General features: G+C 46.8%; 1 protein-coding gene across 1 annotated transcript in view; it reads right to left on the reverse strand.

Annotated features, from left to right (window-relative positions):
* Window positions 1-331: 331 nt before the first annotated feature.
* rspo2 (R-spondin 2) overlaps window positions 332-13,054 on the reverse strand; it is an 83,356-nt gene continuing 70,633 nt past the window's right edge. Inside the window, exon 5 of the mRNA XM_023989350.2 lies at window positions 332-709. Coding sequence (XP_023845118.1) covers window positions 594-709 — 116 coding nt within the window. The 3' untranslated portion in view covers window positions 332-593. The remainder of the gene's footprint in view (window positions 710-13,054) is intronic.

Raw genomic sequence — 13,054 nt, forward strand, 5'->3', positions numbered from 1 at the left:
TCGTCTTGACGTCTTCCGTTGCCACCCCCCATTGCTGGACCGTCGTCACTATTATCAACATCCATCTCATTCCTCATTCTCCTGCTCTTCCGCGTCCTCAGTCTGTCAGTCGGTGTGTGTCGGTCTCCCCTCGCTGGTTTGTTCTCCCCAGAAGTACATGACGTGTGAGCAAAGGGAACGAGTGTTTCTATGAGTTCTATGATGTCACAGTGGGGTCAAATAGGGGGGGGGGGGGGGGGGGGGGTTGGGGTGTGTGTGGGGGGGGAGGTGGGGGGGGGGGGGGGGGGGGGGGGGGGGGAGAGAGGGGGGGGGGGGGGGGGGGGGCGGCGATTGGCTGATCTGTCAGCGGTACACTACGATGCGGTACGAGGGAAGCAGCAGAAGACAGAGAGAGACAGGGACAGAGGGCATATGTGTACTTTACTACAACCATAGACATGTGTAGGGTCATTAATATGGTGTAGTGTGACTGTGTGCTGGGGTGGGGGTGAGGAGTGGAGGGTGGAGGGTGGAGGTTTGTGGAGCAGCAGCTAGCAGCTTTGTGTTGTTTAGGTTCCAAGGGGTGTTGGGGGGTGGGGGTGGGACTCAGTCCTCTACTGGCTGGAGCTCATGGATGCCAGGTGGTCACTGTGCTGGTTCTGGGCCTGGAACCGGAGCCTCTGCTTGTTGGACTTCTTTGGTTCTTTGGGTCGGTGCTTCCCTGATCCTCCTGAAGCACAAAGACAAGAAGGAAAAGAGAGCCTATTAGAAGAGCAGTGCATCAATGTAAAAAAGGAACACAGTAAAAACCTTTATTCCATCCCTTTGGTGTCTCTAAAAAACAGCTAATGTACATATACCATATATCTTGGTCCCCTCCTTACCCACTCAAAACCAGCAGAGCTATGCCACTGGGCAGAGCGGTTGGCAGCAAGATTCTGCCTTTATTCAGCCCCATCACCTCTCTCTCTCTCTTTGGGGAAATTGCATAACACTCTTTCCGAACTGGAAAGGTCCTTGTTCACAAGCCCAGGGTTAATGTATCTTAATGTATCCCAGGTGTCATTGGTGTCACTGGTGTGGGCAAAGCATGTTGGGAATCTGTGCTAATGGAACAGTGTGCGGCGGTACCTCGGTACCCATGGTTCCCTATGACAGAGGCTACTGAACCAAAAGGCAGCAGTTTGGCTGCCAAAAGACACAAATAATATAACGAGGTGTGTGTATGTGTGTGAATAACGGTTGGCTTCGGGTGGTGGTGGTGGGGGCACCATCCTGCTGCCAACCCCTCTGCCCAGTGGCATAGCTCTGCTGGTTTTGAGTAGGTAAGTGATCTGAAGGAAAATAACATCTGATGGGGGGAAAACTAGAGTCAGGCTTGGATGATGAGATGCTATCTGGATCCTGATTTGGCACAGCAAGAAACAAGGCATGCTATGGTTCGCCGAGGGGGGAAAATACTGAAAAATGCTACATAAATGGGTGTCTCAACGGTAGGTTTGCAAAACCTGGCTCCGTGTCCTATTATTGCACTTGTTCATGCCATTTCACTAAGGATAATAAGGCTAAAGTGTGTAATATGTGGCAGAATTACCTCTAATTACCTTCTCATATGGCCTGGCCAAACGCCAGCCATTTAAAGCCACCCAAAAAAAAGTCTGGTTCAATTGAATATCTCAGCACCACACTGTAAAATATATATTTTTATATTATTTCCAAGAAATGGGGACATATAAAATTATTAAAAAGTATCTGTTTTCGCTCTTTTAACGAGTGTAATGTTACAGTTGCACAAATATCAAACAATTTAACTTCCACATTTCAGAGCCATTTCCTGCAATCAATTCAATCTAGCTAGCTATTTTTGGTCACATCGGCCATTCCGAGGGCGAAAAATTACGCTGCCGACGCGCAATATCTTATTGAAAGAAATCCCCTCTTCAGAGCATAAAGAGTTTAAAATCACACCTCATGGGGAAAACATACATCTTGCTCTAAACTTTCCGTGACCTCCAATTGAAAAACATTTACAGCAAAGTTGCTATGCTTGTTTCGTAAATGTCGCTTTCGATTCTTTGGGTGAGTTACAGTATGGTTATGACTGTAGTGCATGCATAACGCTCAACCCCTCATACCTTGACATATTATGTATTTGTCCCAGGTCTGAGGTCTGTCTGCCTCACGTCATTAATATGCTTCTTATATCTCAAAATATCTCATTTATTCCAGGACAATGTGAACTGTAAAAACCAAACGTCCGGAATGTCATCAGAGCTGTCCAAGTGAGCAGATTAACTTTTCTGTTTCTGTTTCTGTTTGACCACTGTGTCCATGAAAGCATGGACTACGCTGGGTTCTATTTCATAACCAGAGTTCTCCAGGCTGACAGCTAGAGGGCAACCAATACCAAGAGAACATAGATCTTACCCCCTCTGCATCTGACATAAGGCTTATGAGATGGCACATCATATCAGGGTCTGTCTCTTTCACATTTAGCATTTACCAGGGCGTAACACAGAGTGAATACACAACGCTTTTATGATGGTATATTTACAACCAATGTAATCACTTAAGATGATTATGCAAGCCAGAGTTCCTCAAATTATTATTTTTTATTTACCAGGAAATAAATTATTAAGAAGTGAACTCAATTACTTTCCAAACAAGGAACAAATTCATAAATCTTAGAGCGAGTACAGATAATTTGTCTTGGAAGGAACAGAAATCTTCAAATAATTTGAGCTATTTTTGTTTTACCCCACGCTGACCCAGAATTTAAACTTACTGCCAAAATTGAAGAATGGCTTTCATTTCAGAAAATACTTTTACTATTTTTCTCCCCCATTTTCTTTTCAGTTTTGGCCACATGTCGCATCACTTCTGCAATCCTTAATTGTATAATGTTTTTTTTTGTAGATAAAATCTCCCAACTAAAACTTTGTATGTGGACGGGTTCATAGTCAGAGTAAATGTAACAAACAAACAAAACATTATAAGCAAATCAAAATGTTTTGTAGTTTTGAATCAAAAACAGAAGCTGTTGTGGTGGCAGAGGATGACCCCACCATCATCACTGTATGTGTATTATAGACATGGTGTGTGTGTGTGTGTGTGTNGAGCGCAGGCGTGATGACTAGTCCGCTGTGTCTGATACACCGAAACTCAAGAGAGAGCCGCACAACATCATCTTCCCCTGACTGACACACACACAGGTCATGACCTTGGCCTGGATGACACACCCAGAAGCATTGAGGGTGCTGTCTCTTATACACATCTAGATGTGTATAAGAGACAGATTTCTTTGAGTGTGTATTATAGACATGGTGTGTGTGTGTGTGTGTGTGTGTACATTAGTATTTGTGCCTGTGTGTGAGTAAGCCCAATCTTGGTCTCACTGCATGAGCCAGGTCTAGTTCTGGTAAAGTTCTTGCTACCTGAAGAAAGCTCTGGAGTACGCTCCAAGCCTGCATTGTGTCTGTGTGTTTGTCTAAGACTAGGATATGTACATGTGTGCCTGGGTGTGTACGCTCTTCCATATCAGCTCAAGATCTTTGAGAAATGTGTCTCGGACCTTCTAATGTCACATACAATCTTATCGGCTGCCAAAGCACCTGGGAGAGGCAGATTAGACTTCCCTACATGCACTGGGGTGGGAGTTCCACCCTGACCTCTGCTGACTGGGACATTCCAAGACAAGTCCGGTTGAGATCCATCACTTACCATTTCTCTTTCACATCTCTCTCTTTCCCTCTCTCTCCCTCATTCACATCTCTCTCTTTCTATCTCTGATGGTGGTTGAGACATAGCCAGATATCCCAACAGGAATGCTGTTCTGCAGGCCTGTTGTATAGTAACGATAACACTATGCTATCTCTCAGGAGATATGCCCATGGCACTCTGAGTTGCGGTCCATTCAACTTGTCTAATTGAATAGCATTTTACACAGGGGTGAAAGACGGAGCCAAAACTCCCTTCACCTATCTCCAAATCCAATATCTTTGTTTTCGAGAACCGAATAAACCGGAGAAAATGTATTCCTTACGATGAGTGAGTGTTTGAATTCTGTAATAAATAACGTTCTATTTTTCCATCATTAGGTTCATGTTCCGTTCTTCACGCTGCCAAGAATGGGCTCAGTTCAATGAGGACATTGACAAAAACAGACCTCGATAGAGAGAGAAAGAAAAGGGATGATTATTTCGAAATACAGACCTGGTGGCTGCCACTGTGGGAGTGTGTACCTGCATGCAAATCTATAATCGCTGAGGCCATGACCACTGTGTGTGTGTGTGTGTGTGTGTGTGTGTGTGTGTGTGGTGTGTGTGTGTGTGTGTGTGTTGTTTGTTGTGTGTGTGTGTGTGTGTGTGTGTGTGTGTGTGTGTGTGTGTGTGTGTACTGACTGACTGGCAGCACGGCCAAGTGACTTCATCCACCCAGTGCTCGGGCTCCAGCAGGCAGTGCACCAATCGAAGGCCTAACCTTATCTGCTCCGCTTGCGGTTGGAGGAAATCGATGGGACCAACCTTGAGAAGGCATTAAGACGAGCGGTAAATGGGTTCCTCCTCTGAAGTAAACCCTCTCCTCTCCTTTTCGTTACCTCATCCCGCCAGTAAACGCCGCCATCATCCCGAGACCATCAATTAATATGTTTCTTAGGAGAAGGGGGTTGAGGGTAGGGGATCAAAACAATTCCGAAGAAGATTCTGGTGGATTTAGTACGGTAAAAGCTGGAATTTCTGGCGGCTCATCTCCTTCATAAACATGCCAAAGCGAAAGCCATTATTTGTGAGGGTAGGAGGGGACTACTGGCGCCAGCGAGATTTGATTTCAGTGGCAGAAATTGGATTAGCAGCCATTAAAGGCCTCCTCACACATACATTTATAATGCCGCGAAGGGGAACGTATCTGTAGCCAGCTCCTCTCACTCGCACCGACGAGCTCTTCTGTCTGGAAGAAGATACCCGCATACACACACTGTCCATGGAGTGCATGTAAAATGGTAAGGACATGTGGTGAGCCAAGGTCTACAGATGTTCACATGAAAAGATAGGATCTAAAAGTGACAGAGTTTAGAGAGTGAGTAATAGAGAAGAGGGGGAAGAGGAGGAGGATGATAATGAAGAAAATGAAGAAATGTAGCGGGGGCTTTTGAGTGACAGTGTATGAGAGAGAGAGGTAGGAAAGAGGGCGAGAGAGGGAGAGAGACAAAGATGGAGGGAAATTTGGAAAAAAGGGGAAATAGTTGGGAATTGGGAAAGATAGAGATGTGCCGGCGAAAAAGAGAAAGAAAAAAACACCCTCTTTGTCCAGAGAGGATAATCTTTTATGAGAACAAGTCCATCTTGCCAACCGGATGACAAGAGCCTATCTGCACAGCGTCATTTAGCCTAACAAGATTACTCTGAATCGTACTTTCTCTTCTCTTTCTCATTCTCATTCTCTTTCCCCCAGTGCTCTGCTTACAATCACCCATCCTGCTTAGCAGGGATGATTTAAAACACATGCATTCCGATTTAAAAAGCTAATGTTGGGATTAGGTGGGTCATTATTTTCTCATCTATGCGGCGGAGGCTCTGTCGGGAGATTAAGCAGCAGGTTAGTCCACCGGTCCCGCCTTTGAAGCTCCATTTCACTGACAATAAGTCAGATCGAAAACCCAACTTGGAGATGAGCGTCTTTAGCAGGGAGAAGCCCCGGAAAATAATGCATGACTGACACAGTGATTAATCTGCCCGATGGTTAATATGGAGTTGGATTTTTTTCCTCCGTCGAGCTGCTGAATGACTGTGACAAAGACAATGGAACGTTCCCCAGGATCGCTATCCAGGAATGGTCCGGTATCCAGGAATGGTCCAGTATCCAGGAATGGTCCAGTATCCAGGAATGGTCCAGTATCCAGGAATGGTCCAGTGTTGAGGGAAGGGCACTGTCTGACGATGAAACCATTCAGTAAACTTCCAGTCAACGCTCGGTCAGTTTCTGATCTGTCAACACTGAGTATGCATACTTAGACTTTGCTAATGAGAGAGCTACCTGTAAATACTTGGTAAATATGTGGCTAACCGCCAACACCACATCGCTAACAACCTTAACATAGGCAAGCCGGCAGACCAGGCCCCAATTTTGGAAATCAAAACAAAACTTCTGCAGAGTCACTCACAACTCTGCTCCCCTGAAATGGTACCCCTCTCCGGGTTAAAATTGGCGCTTGCTCACCACCTCTGGCTCTACTTTACGGATGGTGTCACTACGGCAACGTCAGAGGGCCACGCAGAGCGCAGGCGTGATGACTAGTCCGCTGTGTCTGATACACCGAAACTCAAGAGAGAGCCGCACAACATCATCTTCCCCTGACTGACACACACACACACACACACACACACACACACATCTGGGCCTAAATACATGGAACTGCTACCCCGCAGAACCATCAGAAAAGAAGGAATAATTAGCTTTAGTTAACTCTAACGAATGGCTAAATGTTGTTTCATTTCTGACGAGCAAAATAAAAAAGCTCTGTCGGTATGTGTGTCAGTGTGTGTGTGTGTCAGTGGTTGAGCGTGCGTGTGCGCCTGTGTACATACTTGCTTGCGTGCCTGTATGTGCGCGTGCATGTGTGTGGCTCTGCTAGTGTGTGTGCTGGTGCGAGCGGGTGTGTGTAGGTTTGTGTGTGAGTGTTAGCAAGCTGTGGATAGCTGTAGCAAACCAGGGGATGGTGTAAAAGGAGACCGTGGGTCCAATTAAACATTCAAGGGGACATTGGGTGGAATATTACACATTTATCATCCTGGCTGGAATAATAGGGCAGATGTCAATTACGTTCCACTTCAGTCACATAGCAGAGGAGAGGGTGGGGCTCTCATTCTCATGCTTTCATTGTGGGGTGTCTTCCATTTTTTCGATCACAATAAATTATTTGATCTCACTCATTCATTTCATTGAATCAATTGTATGTCAATATTTCCTGCATGCCTTAGAAAGGTGCTTCGGGGGGTAGAAACAGAATCATCGATCTTCATTCCATCGTACAGTTTACAGATCAATTGATAGATGCAGGGTAATTCCCTAATCAAATGAACCATTTTAAACATGGTGCCGACTTGGTCGCATTCTTGACTCTCCCTTTGTTTGGAGTAGAAGCACATTGATTGCCTCTGCGATTCATTATCTTACGCCATGCCATTAAACAGTAAAAGCTCATAAAAACAGGACTTGGCAGTGCACTTTTACACACTCTGCCTTTGCCTTTTAAAACCAGCCTTGGCACCCTTTAACTAAAGAGAGTGAAGAACTCCCACTCCAGAGCACCCCAATTCTGTCCCTTCGTAAAACCACACCTACCCAGTCTTAACTGTACACTTTTAAAAGCACGCTCGCTAGCACCCAGAGACAAAACATACGTAGTCCTGCCATGGAGGTGACCTCCTCACCCTAAGGATTAAACAAACTGTTGGATGGAACATTTGTTTTTCATTTCAGGATGGTGAAGATGCATTTCCTGCTGGGGGTGTTGAGTGGGCCTGGGGCCGGGGCCCAAGGTGGGGAACAGAGCAGATAGGGGGCAGGCAATACGTGTTCTGGGTGGTGGGAGGTTCTCTGGATCTCTGGACCCTTTTGTGGGGCCACAAGGAGGAGGGTTCTTCTGCTAACGCTCACGGTGCCGTCTGGAAGACCCTTCCTAATACGCGCACACACATAAATTGTGTAATATATACTGTACTCACACTATCATGAGCCCCGCTGAGTATGTATGCATTATGGTGCATACACACACACACAAGCATGCACGCACGCACCCACACACGATGGAGTGTATCCTCTTCCAGACAGAGGGGCTCACATACACTGAAATAACAAGGCTGTGTCAACAGTGCATTATACATACATAAAGAACATCATGTCTGCATTGTGAGGACGCCAAGGGGGCATAACGGGCGACCCAGAGTCTGCCACACACAGCCTGTCTGTCTGGGGCATGTGTGTGTGCTCTCCTCTCCCTGGCTCCCTGGCCTACAACAGCCCCTCTGGTCTACCCCCCTCCCCCCACCACATACACACACACCACAACTTCCCCCTGGGGCCTGGGATCTAAGAGGAAATTGTCCAGCATGATTCACTGCTTTATACCTAATTTCTCCACCATGTCCCTTCATCCCACTATCCTCCACTTCATCCTCCCCCCCCCCCCCCCTGTCTGGACACAGAGCACAACTGTCCCGTAAAGAGGAACTAGGCCCTAACGAAGAAGGAGCCAAGCTAAGTCAGACGGGCTTAGACGCTAAACCAGAGAGAGGGGCTGTGGGGATCACAGCACAATCCCCGTGCTATAGCGGATAACAAGGGACTCAAGGATATACCTTTGTTTTTGTGTTTTGCATAAGTCTGGACGGTTTTCACCCCATCTCCTTCGACAATGCACTTACAAAGACTGAAAACACTACAAACCATTTTGTAAAATGTTGTATTTTCGACTAGACAAAGTCTATTTTGAGCCTTGAAGTCTCAGTCTGTTTGATGTCCTAGCAGAGCTCCTGTTGTGTGTGTGTTTTCATTAGAGACCCAGAGCAGTCCATTCTCAGTAGTCCCTGATCCTCACTAAGGCCCGAGCTCCATCAGAAGCCTGTCAAGCGCCAGTCAAGCAGACAGCTGACTGAAGCTGACAGCTCTTACAGATCCTGTATCATCCAGCTATAGGCTGCTGTTGTAGTCTCTTCTCCTCTCCTACCCAGGCGCCAGCCATCTCCCTGTCTGTCAATAATACTCCCAATACCCCTCCACTCACTCAAAGACAAACAGGGGGATTTCCTGACGTCTTAACATAGGGAAAACATTTGATGGGTTTGTTCTTTGGCCTCCTTTTGATTACAGTGACATTTCCATTCCGATGGCCGTTTCAGGGTCTCACCTCGAATAAGAGAGAGAGTTGTGTATTTCAGGCACCAACATCCTTCCAGAGAGGTATGACGGTAAGGAGACTTGTATGATGCTCATAGAGTGACTCGTGGTCCCATTCAACCGCAATACCCAGCCTCAAGGCCTTTTGGGGTGGGGGTTATGATCCCAAAGTCTGCCACCAACGAAGCAAACTAGGTGCACTTTACAGGGGATTTAAAACATCAACGATAGGGCCCCTGGGATTGGTCAAACTCCCTTTGGAGTAATTCACATTGAAGTCTGAGAGGTTGGATGAGCCATGGAAGACTCTATGGTTTCTCAAGTGTTTCCCTTTTGTATATCCACAATCACATTTCAAATCAATTTAAAATGTTATTTGTCACATGCACCGAGTACAACAGGTGTAGACCTTACCGTGAAATGCTTACTTACAAGCCCTTAACCAGCAATCCAGTTAAGAAAATAAGAGATAAGAAAATATTGACTAAATAAACTAAAAAGTTAAAAAAGTAGCTCAATGAAATAACAATAACGAGGCTATATACAGGGGGTACTGGTAAGCTTTTTCCGGTCAAAAGAGATGGTGGCAGAAACATTATGTACAAAATAACACACAAAATAGCACAATTGGTTAGGAGCCTGTAAACGGCAGCCGTCCCCCTCACCTCAGCCATGTAATAAAACACGTATTACAGTTACAGACAGTCCAAACGGTTGCCGTCTCCTCAGAGCCCATGGTGTATTGCCTTCGTGTGTTGAGCTGAGTACAACCTTTATGAGCGGGCCTCTACTTAAGTGCTCTGCTTCTCCTTCCCTGTATTTGTCTGTGTTCACAAACACTGACACACACACACGCACGTATGCTCGCTCGCGCACACACACACACACCCACACTGAGAAGCAGCTGGCAGGCCTGTACTTGTTGCTTTGTTGTGTCTGTGTGTCTGTTCCCTGGGTCCAAGCTCCTGGACATGAGTGGGTCAAAAGCCGCAGCCTCTCTCTGTGAATCGTCAGGCTCTAATTAAAAGCTGTGATGTCTCTATAAAGACCAGGCCCGCCAGAGATGGATGGAGAGAAGGAGCGGGGGGGAAGAGAGAAAGAGGGGGGGGGGGGGGTAAGAGAAAGRGGGGAGAGAGTGGGAGGGGGGGGTAGAGGGGCTTCTGGTGGCTGAGCCGGTGCAACTGTGCACCAGATGTTCCTAGCCGGCCCCCTTCCCTTCTCCTTACAGCCAGCACACTCAAGGGGGCGGACGCGGGCACGCCGATGTTCCCCTCGAAAATGTGCGCCACTACCACCACGCTAAAATGTTCTCCTGTGTTGTGTGCACTGCACATTGTCTGTCATTCCGATTGTCATTGTCATATAGTGCTTGCATGTCTGAAAGATGTGTGTATGTTTGAGTAAGAGAAAGAAAGAGAGAGAGAGAAAGAGTAGAGTAGATAAACATAAGCTACTTTTCTGTACGTAGGCAAGTGTGTGTGTGTGTGTGTTTGTTTGTACGTGTGTGTGTGTGTGTGTGTTGGTATGCTATTGTGGTCTGTATGTGGCGATGAAAGCGTGTGCGGGCCACAGTCAGAGAACTGGAGGTCTGGCAGGCAGAGATGCATCCCGGGCAGGGGCCACACTGGGGCCTTTAGGGCCTTTCACAGGAGCCATGGAGAAGGTTACTTACATTTGAACTCATCAACTCAATGTGAGTCTGTTGAAGCACCTAAGACTGCCTCAGGTCTCAGCTCTAGATACAGAAACCACTGACAAACCACCAATGCCCTAAAACCTCCAATGAACCCTCAGCAGAGAACCTGGCTTAACAAGTCCTAACGATGTCATGGACAATATCACACTGTAACAGTACATTTCTCCCATTTGTGAAACATGTTGATGGGGACTTGAAACGTTTTCCTTCTGCTCTGCTCCCCCTCCAGTGTGCTGCCACTTTGTTTGTTTGTTTACGTCTGTTTTTGATGGGGCTGTCGCTGTTTGGGCGTATGCCGCCTCATTTCCTCCCAGCCAGAACCTCAGACAGGGAGGCTTTCCTGAACAGTGTGTCATCGCTCCATGCACACCGTCATGGACAGACACACATACTTGCTTACATACACACTGTGACAAACAATCAGACACCTAGTCGGGCTACTTCGTGACATACAAATCATCTTGATTAAACCCATTAATAGTCCGTTGTTCCATGGATGTTTCATCATATGACGTATCAGATTTCATGTTAACACGTCCCTAAACGTTATCGACCTTATGGCAGAAAATCAAGCGGTAATTCATATGGTCATCACCGTTAAAATGAATGGGGAAAAAATGCCTGGGGTTTCCATGTTGTAATGTGACTACATGCGCCTAGAGAGGCCGTTCGGTAAAACGACTAGTTTGTCGGGCCAAAGAGTGGGAGAAAAAAAGCCTCACCCCCTGTGTTACATTTTCTAGGGGATACGTTCGGCCGGTGCCCGCGCGTCCGCGCCCTTGAGTGTGTGCGGCTGTAAGGAAAAGGGAAGGGGGGCCGGCTGGGAACCATCTTGGTGGCAAGTTGCAAAACCGGCTCAGCACCCAGGAAAGCCCTTCTACCTCCCCCCTCCCACTCTCTCTCCCTTCTCTCTCTCTGCTCTCTACTCTCCCAACTTCTGTCTCGTCTCTCCGTCACTCTCTCTCCTCTCTCTCTCGTCTCTTGCTCTTCTCTCATCTCTCTCTCTCTCTCTCTCTCTTCTCTCTCTCTCCTCTCTCTCGTCTCTCTCTCTCTTCTCTCTTCTCTCGTCTTCCTCTCTCTCTCTCCTTCAGTCTCTCTCCCTCCACTCTCCGCCTAATTTCTACTCTCTCTCTCTTCACCTCACCACCCTCTAATCTTCTTTTCCCTCCCACTCTGCTTCCTTCTTCTCATCTCTCCCTCTCTCGTCTCTCCTCTCTCTCTGGCTCTGTCTCTCTCTCTCTCTCTTGTCTCTACTCCCCCTCTCTCATCTCCTCTCCTCTCGCCCCTCATCCCTCTCTTGATCCATCCTCTGGCGGGCCTTGGTTCTTGTATGGTAGGACATGCACAGCTTTTAATCTAGAGCCTGAATGATTCACAAGAGAGAGCTGCGGCTTCTCCTGACCCACTCATGTCCAGGACATGGACCGCAGGGAAGGAACACCCAGGACACCAAAAAAGCAACAAAGTACAAGGCCTACCAGCTGCTGCTTCTGTGCTCTGCTCTCTGTGGTGTGTTGTGGGTGTGTGTGTGTGGTGTGTGGTGTGTGGTGTGTGTGGTTGTGTGTGTGTGTTGTGTGTGTGTGTGTGTGTGGTGTGTGTGTGTGTGTGTGTGGTAGGAGGATAGCGTGTGTGGTTTGTGTGCCGTGTCAGTGTTTGTGAACACAGAGACAATACAGGGAAGGAGGAAGCAGAGCCTTAGTAGAGGCGCTCATAAAGGTTGTACTCTATCAGCTCAAACACACGAAGCAATTACCCAGGGCCTCTGAGGAGAACGGCAACCGGACTGTTCTGTAACTGTTAATACGGATGTTTTGATTACAGGCTGAGGTTGAGGGGATGGCTGCCGTTTAGCAGGCTCCTAACCAATTGTGGCTTTTGTGTGTTATTTTGTACATAATGGTTTCTGCTCACCATTCTCTGACGGAAAGGAACCGAAAAGAGCTGTATATAAGCCTCTGTTATTGTTATTGTTCATTGAGTTACTTTTGTTAAAAAACTTTAAGTTTGCTATATATTTTTCTTACTCTTATTTTCTTTAACTGGATTGTGGTTTAACGGGCTTGTATAAGTCGCATTTCACGGTAAGTGTCTACACCTGTTTATCGGCGACTGTAGGACAAATAACATTTTAAAATGATTTGAAATGTGATGTGGATGATATCAAAGGAACCTTGAGAAACCATAGAGTTTCCCCATGCTTCATCACCTCTCAGACTTCATGTGAATTACTCGCAAAGGGAGTTTGACCAATCCCCTATCGTATTGATGTTTTAAATCCGACTGTAAAGTCACCTCAGTTTGCTTCATGGTGCGCAGCTTTGGTGGGATCATAACCCCACCCCAAATAGGGCCTTGAGGCTGGGTATTGGGTAATGGCCACGGCACTCAATGAGCATATACAACGATCTCTTACCGGTCATACCTCTGCGGAAGGATGTTGTGTGCCCTGAATATCAACTCTCTCTCTTTATTCGAGATACTCGT

This window comes from Salvelinus sp. IW2-2015, linkage group LG6.1, assembly GCF_002910315.2.
Source record: "Salvelinus sp. IW2-2015 linkage group LG6.1, ASM291031v2, whole genome shotgun sequence".
NCBI lineage: Eukaryota > Metazoa > Chordata > Actinopteri > Salmoniformes > Salmonidae > Salvelinus > Salvelinus sp. IW2-2015.